The sequence below is a fragment of the Scyliorhinus canicula genome, chromosome 2, assembly GCF_902713615.1.
Source record: "Scyliorhinus canicula chromosome 2, sScyCan1.1, whole genome shotgun sequence".
Taxonomy (NCBI): Eukaryota; Metazoa; Chordata; class Chondrichthyes; order Carcharhiniformes; family Scyliorhinidae; genus Scyliorhinus; species Scyliorhinus canicula.
This window is the reverse complement of record NC_052147.1, coordinates 92,824,864-92,837,916: the sequence shown is the minus strand read 5'-3', so window position 1 is coordinate 92,837,916 and position 13,053 is coordinate 92,824,864. Positions and strand designations below refer to the sequence as shown.

Below are 13,053 nucleotides of genomic sequence, written 5' to 3'. Positions count from 1 at the left end.
CCAAACCCTAATCTTTGATTCCATCAGGGGTGGCCAGGGCTTTGTTGTCTTTCATGGAGCAGTTCGGAGCGATGGGTGGGTCCTTGGCACTTTTTGCACCTAGTTGACAAAGACTTTGGCTTTTCTTGCACGTTCATCAGGTACACTCGCGAACAATTTTGTTTCTCTCCTCCCTTCTGTGGTGGCTGCTGAATACTCAGCAATTGTGATTTCAGACCATGCCCCGAACTTTGTTGAGATGACACTAGAGTCAGGTCCCTCCCAACGTCCACAACGGACATTGGACACAACATCATTAGCGGACAAGAAATTTGTGAATGCATTTCCGCTGCCATTAGGGTCTACACGGAATTTAATAAAAGTGAGACAATCTCACCTTTCAGGTTGTGGGAAATCCTTAAGGTGGTCCTCAGTGGGGGGATTATCTCCTGTAAAGCGCACATGGTGAGGACAACAAGGGCGCAGCAGAGACTGGTGGACTCCATTCTTTTTTTTTTTTTATAAATTTAGTGTACCCAATCATTTTTCCAATTAAGGGGCAATTTAGCGTGGCCAATCCACCTAGCTTGCACGTTTTTTTGGGTTGTGGGGGCGAAACCCACGCAGACACGGGGAAAATGTGCAAACTCCACACAGACAGTGACCCAGAGCCGGGATCGAACCTGGGACCTCAGCGCCGTGAGGCGGTTGTGCTAACCACTAGGCCACCGTGCTGCCCCCTGGACTCCATTCTTGACGTGAACCACCAGTACCCACTTGTTGGCAAGTACGAAAAAGCAGCAAACACAATTTGAACCATTATCGATAGATTGAGCAGTGGGCCAGCTGTGACACTCGAGGTGTATTTTTTATGAATACGGAGAGAAGGCCAGTCGCATTTTGGCTCACCAGTGATTAAGTGGCAGGTGGATTCCTGGGAAATTGTACAGGTGCACAACTCGAGCCTGGTTTCCACTCCTCCTCATATTAATGCGGCTTTTGAATCATTCTATCGAGGTCTCTATAGATCAGAGCTTTCGGCAGAGGGATCAGTTATGACTGACTATTTGGGCAGCTTATCCATCCCAGCAGGGGAGGTGGAAAGGAGTGATGAGTTGGAATCCTTGTTGGGCCCAGAGTAAATTATAAAATGGGATTGATGCAGACTGGCAAGGACCCTGACCTGGAAGGCTTCCACATTGAATTTTATAAGCGGTTCGAGGAGCAGATGCTGCCCATAATTCTCGACATGTTTAATGATTCCATTTCCCAGGGTTCGTTGACCTCTGCCCTCAACACAGGTCTCCATCTCCTTGATTCTCAAGAAAGACAAAGACCCAACAGAGTCTGAGACATATCAACCTATCTCACTCTTGAATGTGGGTGTTAAATTACTTGTCAAGGTTCTGGCGGTGCAGCTGGAGCACTGCCTCCCAGAGGTAATCTTGGAAGATTCAACAGGCTTTGCCAATACACGTTGTCTGCTAAATGTTGTCCTTTCCTCCTCCTCAGTGCCTGAACTGGACGGGAACGTTTCCTTGGATGCTGAAAAGACATTTGATACGAGTGTAGTGGGAGTATCTGTTTCAGATTCGTGGGAGGTTCCGATTTGACAACAAGTTTATTTCCTTGATTCGACGACAGTATAGGGCCCCTGCTGCTGGTGTTCATACGAATGCCCTGAACTCTGGTTACTTACCATTGAATGAGACAGGGCTGTTAACTGTCTCTGCTCCTGTTTGCTTTGGCAATAAATCGCTCATTATAGCATTGAGGTCCTCTGCTAAATGAATGGAATAGGTCAGGGATGGGTGGAGCATCAGGTGTCCCTTTGTGCGGATGACCTCTCCATATTATGGACCCAGTACCCTCCATGGACAAGATAATGAAGCTGCTTAGTATTTTTGGCTCCTTCTCAGGTTACAAATTGAACTTGGACAAGAGTGAATGTTTCCTGGTCAAATCTCGGGGAGGAGAGCCAGCTGGGGACGTTACCTTTTCACCTTGCCATGACTAGCTTTCGTTATCTAGGTCCAGGTGGCTCATAATTGGGTCTCGATTCATGAATTAAATTACACCAATCTGGTTGACAGTGTCATGTCAGACCTGGGATAACCTCACCCTATCCTTGGCAGGTAGGGTTCAGACTATTAAAATGAATGTACTCCCAAGATTTTATTCCTTTTTCAATGTGTTTCCACCCCCTCATTTTCTCATATCCTTTTTTGTCAAAGTCAACAAATTAATGTCCTCTTATTTAGATGGGTAGGATTCCAAGGGTTGTGGGGCTTTGCTCCAAAGAGATAGACAGTCAGGGAGCTTGCCTTTATCCAATTTATTGTTTTACTATTGGGCAGCCAATATTCAGGAGATACTGTTTTGGTCCGTGATCCTCGTTCCACATGGGGACAAACGGAAACGAGTTCCTGGTCTGTTTCTAGCCTTTGTGCAATAGTTACTGCATCCTCGCCTTTCTCTCCGGTCAGATTTTCCCTGAATCCAGTGGTGGTCTCCATCCTGAGAATTTGGAAGCAGTTCAGGCAGCATTTCAAACTCTGTTCCCTGTCTTCACTGGCCCCCATCTTATTTTTTATATCAACATTTTATTGAGGTATTTATGGTTTTATAACAGTAACCTCGTGGGTGAAACTCTTGAACAACTCCCCAAGTTGAGCGTTCGGACCAACACCAGCAGCTCTGAATATTTCCAGCTGCGCAGGGGCACAAGGCAGGGATGCCCACTGGCCCCGCTTCTTTTAGCCCTGGCAACTGAACCCCTGGCGATTACTCTGCGGGACACGAAGAGCTGGAAGGGCATCCAAAGAGGGGGCACAGATCACAGAGTTTCACTCTATGCGGATGACCTGCTCCTCTACGTCTCTGACCTACAGAATGGCCTGAAAGCAATCATGAAGCCCCTGGAAGAGTTTGGAATCTTCTCGGGCTACAAACTCAACCTCGGCAACAGCGAGGCATTTTTGGTGAACCCGAACAGGGGAGGGACAGAGTTGGAGGGACTATTGTTTAGATCCATACCAATCTTCATCCCCAAGGCCTTTTTCCATAAGATAGACAAAATCAACATTGTGTTCGTGAAGGGGGGGGGGGGGGGGGGGGGGGGATAACAATCCAAGGATCCCTTAGTCGACACTGCAAAAGAGGCGGTTTGGCCTGACCGAACCTACAATACTAGCACTGGGCAGCCACAGCCGAGAGGGTGAGGGGTTAGATACAAGAACCCAACACAGAATGGCTGAGGCTGGAGGAGTCCTCCTGCAAGTAAACAACATTCCTGGCCCTTGCCACAGCAGCGCCCCATCCCCCAGCGAAATACACATCCAGTGATGATAGCCATATTGAAGAAATGAAACCAAATGAGGCAACACTTCGGCTTGACCAAGATGCCCTCCATGGCCCCTATCTGTGGCATCCACAAATTCCCACCAGCCATGATGAGGATGTAGACTCCGAGTCTACATCCTCAATGCACTTTATGTTGGAGAAATCTGGACAACATGTGCTGAGCAGGAAAAAAGATTGAACATTTTACACCTTCGCTGTCTCAGGCATATCCTCAGCATCTCTTGGCAGCACAAGGTTGCCAACTCAACTTGGAGTATGCTAATTTCATCAATATATACTCATGGCTGAGCCAACAATGTTTGCGTTCACGTTCACCGGATGGATTACTGAATCACAGAATACAGTGCAGAAGAGGCTCTTTGGCCCATCTAGTCTGCACCGACACTTGAAAAACACCCGAGTTAAATACCTGTTGGATTCAACAATTATAGAGGAGATTCCTTTAAAATATTAGCTAAAATGATTCTTGCAAATTACTGAATTTGTAGAAAAATAAGTTATAATTGTTTGAATACTGTTCATGACTGTCTCAAATGTTACGAATAATGTCCTATAAGTTCTGATATGGAAGATACATTCGACAAGATTGAAACAATATTGTAGCTGACACCAGACGTGACGTAGGGAGTTTGAATGTGGGACAAAAGTCATGGGACAGTTAATTAATTTGGAGTCATTGATTAATGTCTAATTAACCAATCGCCTGTTAAGTGACTGACATTTTCCTGAATTAATCAAGGGGGTCTCAGCTGAGAATTAGAATCAATGAAACTAAGTAAGGGGCTAAACGATGAGGATTCCCTTAAGAATGTGATCCGTCTAACTGACAAAAGATATTTGTTGAAATTACTTTTAATTTTGTAAATCTGAAGTCACTTTTATCTTGAAGTTTTTGTTTCTGCTTATTGGTGCTTCAAAGGACATTTTGAGAGACACGGAAAAATCATTTTACAGTTAATTTTGTGTGAATGTACCAAAATGTGTTTTTAAGAAATAAACTTTGTTTGCATTCATTCAACCGGACTGACTTATCTATGAGCGAGAGATAAGACGAATCTGCACCGACACATGAAAAACACTTGAGTTAACTGCCTAATACCATTTGCCAGCACTTGGCCCATAGCCTTGACCGTTGTGATGTGCCTTGTGCTCATCCAGATACTTTTTAAAGGATGTGAGGCAATCCGCCTTTAGCACACTCCTAGACAGTGCATTCCAGACCAGCACCACCCTCAAAAACATTTTTCCTCAAATTCTCCTTGAACTTTGTGTCCACTCGTAACTAACCATTCAACTAAGGGAAGCAGCTGCTCCCTATCCACCCTGTCCATGCCCCTCACAATCTTTCACCCCTCAATCAGGTTGCCACTCAGTCTTCTCTGCTACAGCGAAAACAACCAAAGTCTAACCAACCTCACTTCACAACTTATATGTTCCAGGCACCATCTGGTGAATCGCCTCTGCACCCCTTCCAGTGCAATCACATCCTTCCTATAATGTGGTGACAAGAATTGCACACAGTACTCCAGCTGTGGCCTCACCAAAGTTCTATACAACTCCAACATGACCTCCCTGCTTTTATAATCTATGCCTCGATTGATAAAGTTAAGTGTCCCATAAGTGTCCCTATTAACCTGCCCTTCTGTCTTCAGAGATCTGTGGAGAAACACTCCAATGTCCCTTTGTTTCTTGGAACTTCCCAGTGACAGGTCAGTGTCAGATGATGACTAGTGTCAGATGATGGCTATGCACTCAAAAGACCTTCTATACAGTGAATTGGCTATTGGTTCGCAGCCTCCTGGGCGTCAATACCTCCACTACAAGGATATCTGTAAATGAGATATGCAGCTTGAAGTCATTGGCAATGACTACTGAGAGACAGTCGCCACTGATGGCCATGACCTCGCGAGGCTGACTGTTTGGAAGGACATTGGAAGAGGAAAGCATGACTGAAAAACTCAACTGGCTGAGAAGAGAGCACAAAGCAAACAAAGGCCAACATATCATGCACCTTCTCAGCCCACTACTTTTCTCTGCAGAAAATGCAGAGACTGCCATGCCAAAGTGGAGCTCCTGAGCCATACCAGATGATGAGTTAACCACCACGATACAAACCATTTTCTTACGAGATGGAAAGTTCTCTGATATCTTGTAAAATATTGCAAGCTCTATAATGTACTGTATATAACACACCCTAGCTACTGTGTCATTTTGAAACAAATGTTAATAAGTTTGCTATTCTGTATTTAAAATCTCTGCATCACTGGGACTATTAATACCTCATCATGGGACCACTGTGACCATTTAGAAATTAAAACAGAATCCATGTTTCTTCGATGCTAACCTTATTCTCTTCATTGAGGAGCTGCAATGTGGCTCCACTGTCTGACAGTTTCAGGGTGTCCAGTAAGGCAAGATATGGAGAATTGTTTGGCAGCAACTTCTTCTGACGCCTGGAGGAATGGGAAAACAACAGTTTCAGACATGATCGAAGAAATATGAATTTAACCAGAAATGTCAACCTTCCATCACGATAATTACATATTCAACTCCTGCCAAAAGCATAGCCAAGATTTGAGTTGGGAGAGGTTGCCTCAACTCTTTATGGTGATGTTAGAACAAGCAGGGTATAGTCCACTGAGGGCAACAACAGCAGGACCATCTACATTTATTCAAGATCCAACAAAGGTCAAACAAGCTTTATTTCCAACTTTTTGTTCCTTTCTTTCCTGAAGGCACTGACTGTCGCAAGGGTTCTTCATCTTGATCTGGTTACCATTCTTCAAAGGCAAGCCTAAACAAGGTGGCCAGGATGCTGTGTAAATTTGGAAATTACAACAGATCAGCAAAATGCTATCATTCCATGTCCAGCTTAGAGCTCATTCATGAGGCAGTGGGAGAAGACATTCGCACTGCACAAAATCTAACTAATCTTAACTGCCAGAGTTGAATACTTCTGTATATGCAGAGGTTTAATCTCAAGCAGCATATCAGGTACGTGACTTGTGCGTGCGTGATGTGGGTACGAGGAGCTCACTACAAAAGAAAACCCTCTCAGCATTGTTAATCCTCACCTGAGGGAGCAACCCACCAAGAAAAAACTTCTATTGATCAAAAAGAAATCAAATTTCCTTAAAAGGACCAAAAATGGAGTTCTGGCAGCGGACATGGAGTGAGTGGTCACACATTTGGTAGTTCCCGTTGAAGGAGATTTTGTCGGTCCTTCCCCATCCGTATAGGAGCCTTTTTGAGTGCAAAAAGGTATGTGAGTGCCCAAGGAAGGTAATATTCCTCTGTAACGTCAGTGTAAGGATCAGAGGACGAGAACTGTCATGAGAAAGAGAGAGCAGCTGCAGCAGGAAGGTTTTCATGGTGCATCACAGGTGAAGATGGCAGAGGTCAAAGGGGCAGAGCTGCCCGACTAGTGGTCGATGGAGCAGCTTGTGGAGAATTTGAACGGAAAATTCCAACAGCAGAGATAAGAGGCTTTGGAAGACCTGGCTAAGGTGGAGGAGCCGCTCAGAGCTGCAATTTAGAGAGTGGAAGAGAGGCTGGAGGCTCAGGGCCTGGTGATGGTCTTGGACAGCCAGAAGAGGTTGAGAGAGAAATTAGAAGACCTGGAGAACCGCTCCAGGAAACAGAACCCTAGGATCATTGGGATGCCCGATGGCATCGAGGGAGCAGAGGCTGCCAAGTGCGTAGCGAGCATGCTGGGGAAGTTGATGAAGGAGAGGGCTTTTGTCCAGCCCCCGAGGTAGATCGGGTGCACAGGGAACTGAGGAGGCCGCAAGTGGGTGAGCTGCCGGGAGTGGCAAATAAAGAGAGACAAAAAAAATCTTGAAATGGGCGAGGCAATCAAGGAAATGCACCTGGGAAGGGAGTGAGCTTCGAGTCGTACAGGACCTGGCTGAGGAGTTGGCAAAGATGAGGGCTGGGCTCAACCAGATAACACCTGCTCTCTTTAAGAAAGGGGTTTTGGACCCTGCCCGCTTGTGGGTGACACATCAGAATTAGAGTTTTATTTTGACTTGCGTTGGACTTTATAAGGGACCATGGACTGGGAGGAGTGTGCGGACCCTGAACTTTGGAGAATAGCTTTGTGTTCATTGTAAAGTGCACGGCATGGGTAGATTGGGGTGGGTTTCGATGGGAGAGTGGCGATGGTGAGTGTACCTTTTGTTTTTCTTTGTTTCTTGGCAGTTGGGAGGATTGAGGAGGGAGGGGTGGACTTGACGGGTGAAAGGAAATCAGAGGCCTTGAGCGGGGCCAACCATGCTGGCTGGATGGGCTAGTTGACAAGAGTGAAGTGAGGGGTTGTCAGGCGGAAGGCCTGGAGGGGGGGATGGGGTTCTGTTTTTGAGTGAGAATGGGGAGGGGAGAGGGGATGGTAGCTGACATGAATGTGTTTGATGTGGTGCAGTTGGGAAGGGAGAGGTGGCGGCGGACATCTGAGGACAGGCCTGGAGGGGTGCATTGGGGCAGCACAGTAGCATTGTGGATAGCACAATTGCTTCACAGCTCCAGGGTCCCAGGTTCGATTCCAGCTTGGGTCACTGTCTGTGCAGAGTCTGCACATTCTCCCAGTTTGTGCGTGGGTTTACTCCGGGTGCTCCGGTTTCCTCCCACAGTCCAAAAATGTGCAGGTTAGGTGGATTGGCCATGATAAATTGCCCTCAGTGTCCAAAATTGCCCTTAGTGTTGGGTGGGGTTACTAGGTTATGGGGATAGGGTGGAGGTGTTGACTTTGGGTAGGGTGCTCTTTCCAAGAGCCGGTGCAGACTCGATGGGCCGAATGGCCTCCTTCTGCACTGTAAATTCTATGATAATTAACATGTACCGGGGTCTGGCTCAAAAAGGCGTATGGCTGATTGGCAAGGGAAGGGGGTATTGAATACTTCAGGGGCATGTTTATAGGGGGTAAATTTGCAGGGCTGGGAGAGTTGTATGAATTGTCCAAGGGGAATGGTTTTAGGTACCTGCAGGTTCAGGATTTTGTGAGGGGAGAGGTGCCATCCTTTCCAGGGCTGCCGCCTCCGTTGTTGTAAGACAAGCTGTTATCGGAGAAAGAAATAGGGCAGGGGAAGGTGTTGGATATTTAATTTTTTAAATAATCTTTATTGTCACAAGTGGGCTTACATTAACACTGCAATGAAATTACTGCGAAAAGCCCCTAGTTGCCACATTCCAGCACCTGTTCAGGTACACAGAAGGAGAATTCAGAATGTCCAAATTACCGAGCAGAGCATGTCTTTCGGGACTTGTGGGAGGAAACCAAAGCGCCCGGAGGAAACTCGCGCAGACACGGGGAGAACGTGCAGACTCCACACAGACAGTGACTCAAGCCGGAATCGAACCTGGAACCCTGGAGCTGTAAAGCACAGTCTAACCACTGTGCTACCGTGCTGCCCAGTACCGGCAGGTTGTGCAGGTTATATGGAATTGATGGAGAGGGAGGGTGCTCCAGCGGAAGATATGAATCGCAAACGGGAGGAGCTGGGAGGGGAGGTTGGGGCCGGGATGTGGGCGGGGCCCTGGATGTGGGCAGAGGCCTTGCGGGGGGTGTGAGGTTAAGCCTCATCTAGTTTAAAGTGGTGCATTGGGCCCACAGGACAGTGGCGAGGATGAGCAGGTCCTTTGTGGGGGGTGGAGGATTGGTGTGGCTGGTGTGCGATGGAGTGCGCCTATCACGTCCACCTGTACTGGGCGAGTCGAAGACTGAGGGGGTCGGGCAGGGGTTCATGGACATGATGCCCGAGGTGCTGGCTGTGAGAGTAGTTCCGAGTCCGGAGAAAGGTGATATTTGGTGTGCCGGAAAACCCGGGAGTCAAGGGGCAGAGAGGTCGATGTATTGGCCTTTGCCTCCCTGATAGCCCACAGACGGATTTTCTTGGGGTGGCGGGACTTGGAGCCACCAAGTGTGGGAGTGTGGGTGAGCGACATGGCAGAATTCCTGAGGTTAGAGAAGGTTAAGTTCGCTCTGCAGAGGTCAGCAGAGGGGTTCGCCCAGAGTGGAAACCTTTTATCGATTCTTTCAAGGAGAATTGAGGCGTCAGCATTGGAAGGTTTTTTTTCAGGTCAAAATAGGGAAGGCGGGATGTGTTGGGGTGTTGGTGTCAAGGTGGTTGGAGGGTTGTGGTTATCTATTGGGTTGATGTGTTCCTGCTAGCATCAGGCGGATTTAGTGGCGTAAGCAGAAATTATCACAAGAAGGCCTGATGTGTTTCCCAATGGTGTAAATGCAGGACGCGATTGTTCCTTCCCCCCATAAGTGGCAGGCTGCCCATTGTTCAACATTGGGAACATCATTATGATACATAATGGTGGCACGGTAGCACAGTAGTTAACACTGTTGCTTCACAGCTCCAGGATCCCAGGTTCAATTCCGACCTTGGGTCACTGTCTGTACGGAGTCTTCAGGTTCTCCCCTTATCTGCGTGGGTTTCCTCTGAGTGTCCTGGTTGTCCAAAGATGTGCAGGTTAGGTGGATTGGCCATGCTAAATTGCCTTTGGTGTCCAAAAAGGTTAGGTGCGGTTACTGGGTTAGTGGTTTCGGGTGGAGTTGTGGGCTTAATTAGGGTGCTCTTTCCAAGGGCCGGTGCAGACCTGATGAGTCGAATGGCCTCCTACTGCACTGTAAAATTCTATGATTAGCATATTATTATTGGGTCCATACGCCAGAATTATACCCCCAAATCAAATAAAACCTCCATTGCGGTGTGATGTCAGAAAGGTGCATAGTATGGCTGGTTTCAAAAGGCACGCACCCCGTGGCGAGCAGAACTCTGAGGGGAGCTCAGTGGCAGGCGCACTGAAGCTGGCATGGTGCTCGCAGAGGGTGGAAGGGGAGAGGGTGGTGGTGGGAACTGTGGGAATGGGAGGGTCAAGTCAGAGGCAGGTCTGAACAGCAGTGCATTCAAGGCTGCCATCTGGTGTGGGGCCACAGGCTTCTTTGATGGACTGGAGAGAAGGGAAGTCTGGGGCAAGGGCTTATTTGAAGTGCTGCACAAAGGGAAGGGTGGCAAAGCTAATGGAAAAACATGTCAATGATCACTATTCCTTTTCAACTGAGACTATTCACCTCGAGGTCAATTAACATACTTCAAGTCAGACTCGTCATTCAATTTTGCCCACTCAAGCAACACTTATGTGTGAGAGTGCCAGGGCGGCATGGTGGCACAGTGTTCAGCACTGCTGCCTCATGGCGCTGAGGACCCGGGTTCAATCCAGTCCCCAGGTGCGATCCAGGCCCCGGGTTCAATCCCAGCCCCGGGCCACTGTCCATGTAAAGTTTGCACATTCTCCCCGTGTGTGTGTGGGTCTCAACCCTACAACCCAAAGATGTGCAAAGTAGGTTGATTGGCCACGCTAAATTGTCCCTTAATTGGAAAAAAAATTGGGCACTCTAAATTTATTTAAAAAAATTTTTGAGTGCCACCAATTGCTGCTCAGCATTTAACCCTTGGCGCACAGAATACCAAATTCAGTGTCTGTTGTAGGGTCAGTGCTGACTCGAAAGGTCCAATGTTCTGCTTCTGCACTGGAGGGATTCTATGAAAGCCTTGGAGTGAATGTTCGTATACCTGCGCCTAGTATCAGAGAGCATTTATCTGCTCAGATCCACTCTTTGTCCATTCATCATCTGCAGCTGCCACTCAAAGCCCATTGACTCATGTCTGGCCCACACCATTGATACCCAGTCCTTAGTTTGCATGCTTGTTGGGCAAGACTCCAGACCACACCTGCCCCAGACCACATAGCCAAGTTACAATAGCTTTGATTACTCTACTGCCGAGTGGCCAAAGCTATTGTCACTTGGTTATGTGGTCTGGGGCAGGAGTGGTCTGGAGTCTTGCCCAACAAGCATGCAAACTAAGAACTGGGTATCAATGGTGTGGGCCAGACATGAGTCAATGGGCTTTGAGTGGCAGCTGCAGATGAAGAATGGACAAAGAGTGGATCTGAGCAGATAAATGCTCTCTTTGATACTGCAGTGAGGGGACTGTCAGGAACATGGAGCCTGGTGATCTCACTTTCATTCCTCTCGCTCACAGGACAGGAGGGAAGAAGGTGCCAACTGCGGTGCTAGGATTGCCAAAGACAGGAGCAGAACCGTCAAGAGGAAATGGTGGCAGGGTCTGCTCCGTATACAGCGGATGAACTCTGGAGAGCTGTCACATATAGGCACCTCGCTAGACACAGAGTTTGCAGAGGGCACTTGATGTACCTGCGGATGTCTGAGAACTAGTGTCGCCAAAGACTACACATATCCAGAGAACTGGTTGGTGAAATCTGTCACCTTCTGCAGGACCTGGTGCCATGAGAACTTGGAAGGCATGTTCAGTGTCACTGAAAGTGACTGTGGCACTCAGCTTTTATACCCATGGCTCCTTCCAGGGCTCCACAGGTGACCTCTGCGGGAATTCACAAGTCTCCGGGCACATATGCATCCAGGTGAAGGATCGTTATCTGTGATGACCTCTGTGAACGCTCTCTGGAGGACCATGACCTGGGGGGCCCTGTTCTGATTTTGGGGCCCTGTTCTGTGGCAGAGTCACCCTCCTTGCCCTCTGAAGCTGGAGTTGAAGCCGTCACAGAAAGAGGGGATTCAGATAGGTGGGACACTCCCAAGATTATCTGGGCGGTTGGCCTGGGGGTGTGCACCAGCTGATCCTGTGGGTCCCTGAGGGTCCCTGGCTGCCTCCTTGAGAGGGAAAAGCAGCTGGAGTAAACTCGAAAAGCCACCCACCCTCTGGCGTTGACACTGGTGATGCCAATAAGTGCCTCTGACACGGAGTGCAATTCCAGCAACAATGCAGAACAGGAGGCTTGGACCAAAGTCTCTATGCCAGCCACCATACTACAAGTGTTGACCTCGGTGCATTGGCCTGTCGGAGAAATCATCACAGCCTGAAGACAGACAAACTCCTCCATGGAGCCTTGCAATTTGATGAGTGCAGCAGACAACTCTTCCTGATTTTCCCTACCTTGCATTTGCAGTTCCAGCAACTGAAGCATGACCGAGTCCAGAGGCCATCAGCTGACTCGGACTCAGCTGATTCCGTGCTTTCTGCAATCCTCTGAGTGCCAGTACTCTTGGATGCCCCAGCCTCTATCTGCTGTAGATCAGACAGTGCGATGTGCTCACCAGATTGCAACCCCCCAAGGCTACTCTAAAACTAGGTTCCACCAAAGTTTGTGTCTCTGTGCTGGTGGAGGGTGTAGGTGAGTGCTGTGATGGTTCTTCTATTTCAGGCTCTGTTAATTCAGATCCGTGCTGCTGTTGGAACTGGAGTCTAGGATCATGGATCTTGGCTGCTTCCCAGATGTGCTTGCGTAAGAAAGCAGAGGTTATTAGTGCACGGCAGGGTCCTGAGAAACAGGTGACATCATTCACAGCATGGTAGTTTGATGGGTGCTGAAATGCTGGATCTTCACTTGGTAGTGTTGCTCTTTCGGCACTTGAGTCGCCAATAATGTTGCCAATTAATAATGATACACTTTAGAGTCGACAGGTATCAAATGATACCACCACAAGGCTTTACCGGATATCAATCAAAGGATCACACAACCAGTTAGTCAGTTCAAGTTTAAAGATGGTTTATTTACACACAAGGATTACTTTGACATGCAACACAAAACACTACAAGTTAAACTACACCTAACAACTACAATAACCTATACTTAACTTCAGGGCAACCGGCTCTGTGCAGA

The 13,053-nt window shown here is 47.9% G+C and overlaps 1 protein-coding gene across 8 annotated transcripts in view; it reads right to left on the bottom strand.

The window, feature by feature from the left end:
* LOC119956134 (neutral alpha-glucosidase C-like) overlaps nucleotides 1–13,053 on the bottom strand; it is a 232,267-nt gene that overhangs the window by 176,879 nt on the left and 42,335 nt on the right. For all 8 annotated transcript variants that reach the window (XR_005458597.1, XM_038783039.1, XM_038783063.1 and 5 more), the window contains one exon: nucleotides 5,687–5,795. Coding sequence is in view for 5 of the 8 variants with exons in the window: in XM_038783039.1 (XP_038638967.1) it covers nucleotides 5,687–5,795 (109 nt within the window). In the remaining 3 variants the exon portion in view is untranslated. The remainder of the gene's footprint in view (nucleotides 1–5,686; nucleotides 5,796–13,053) is intronic.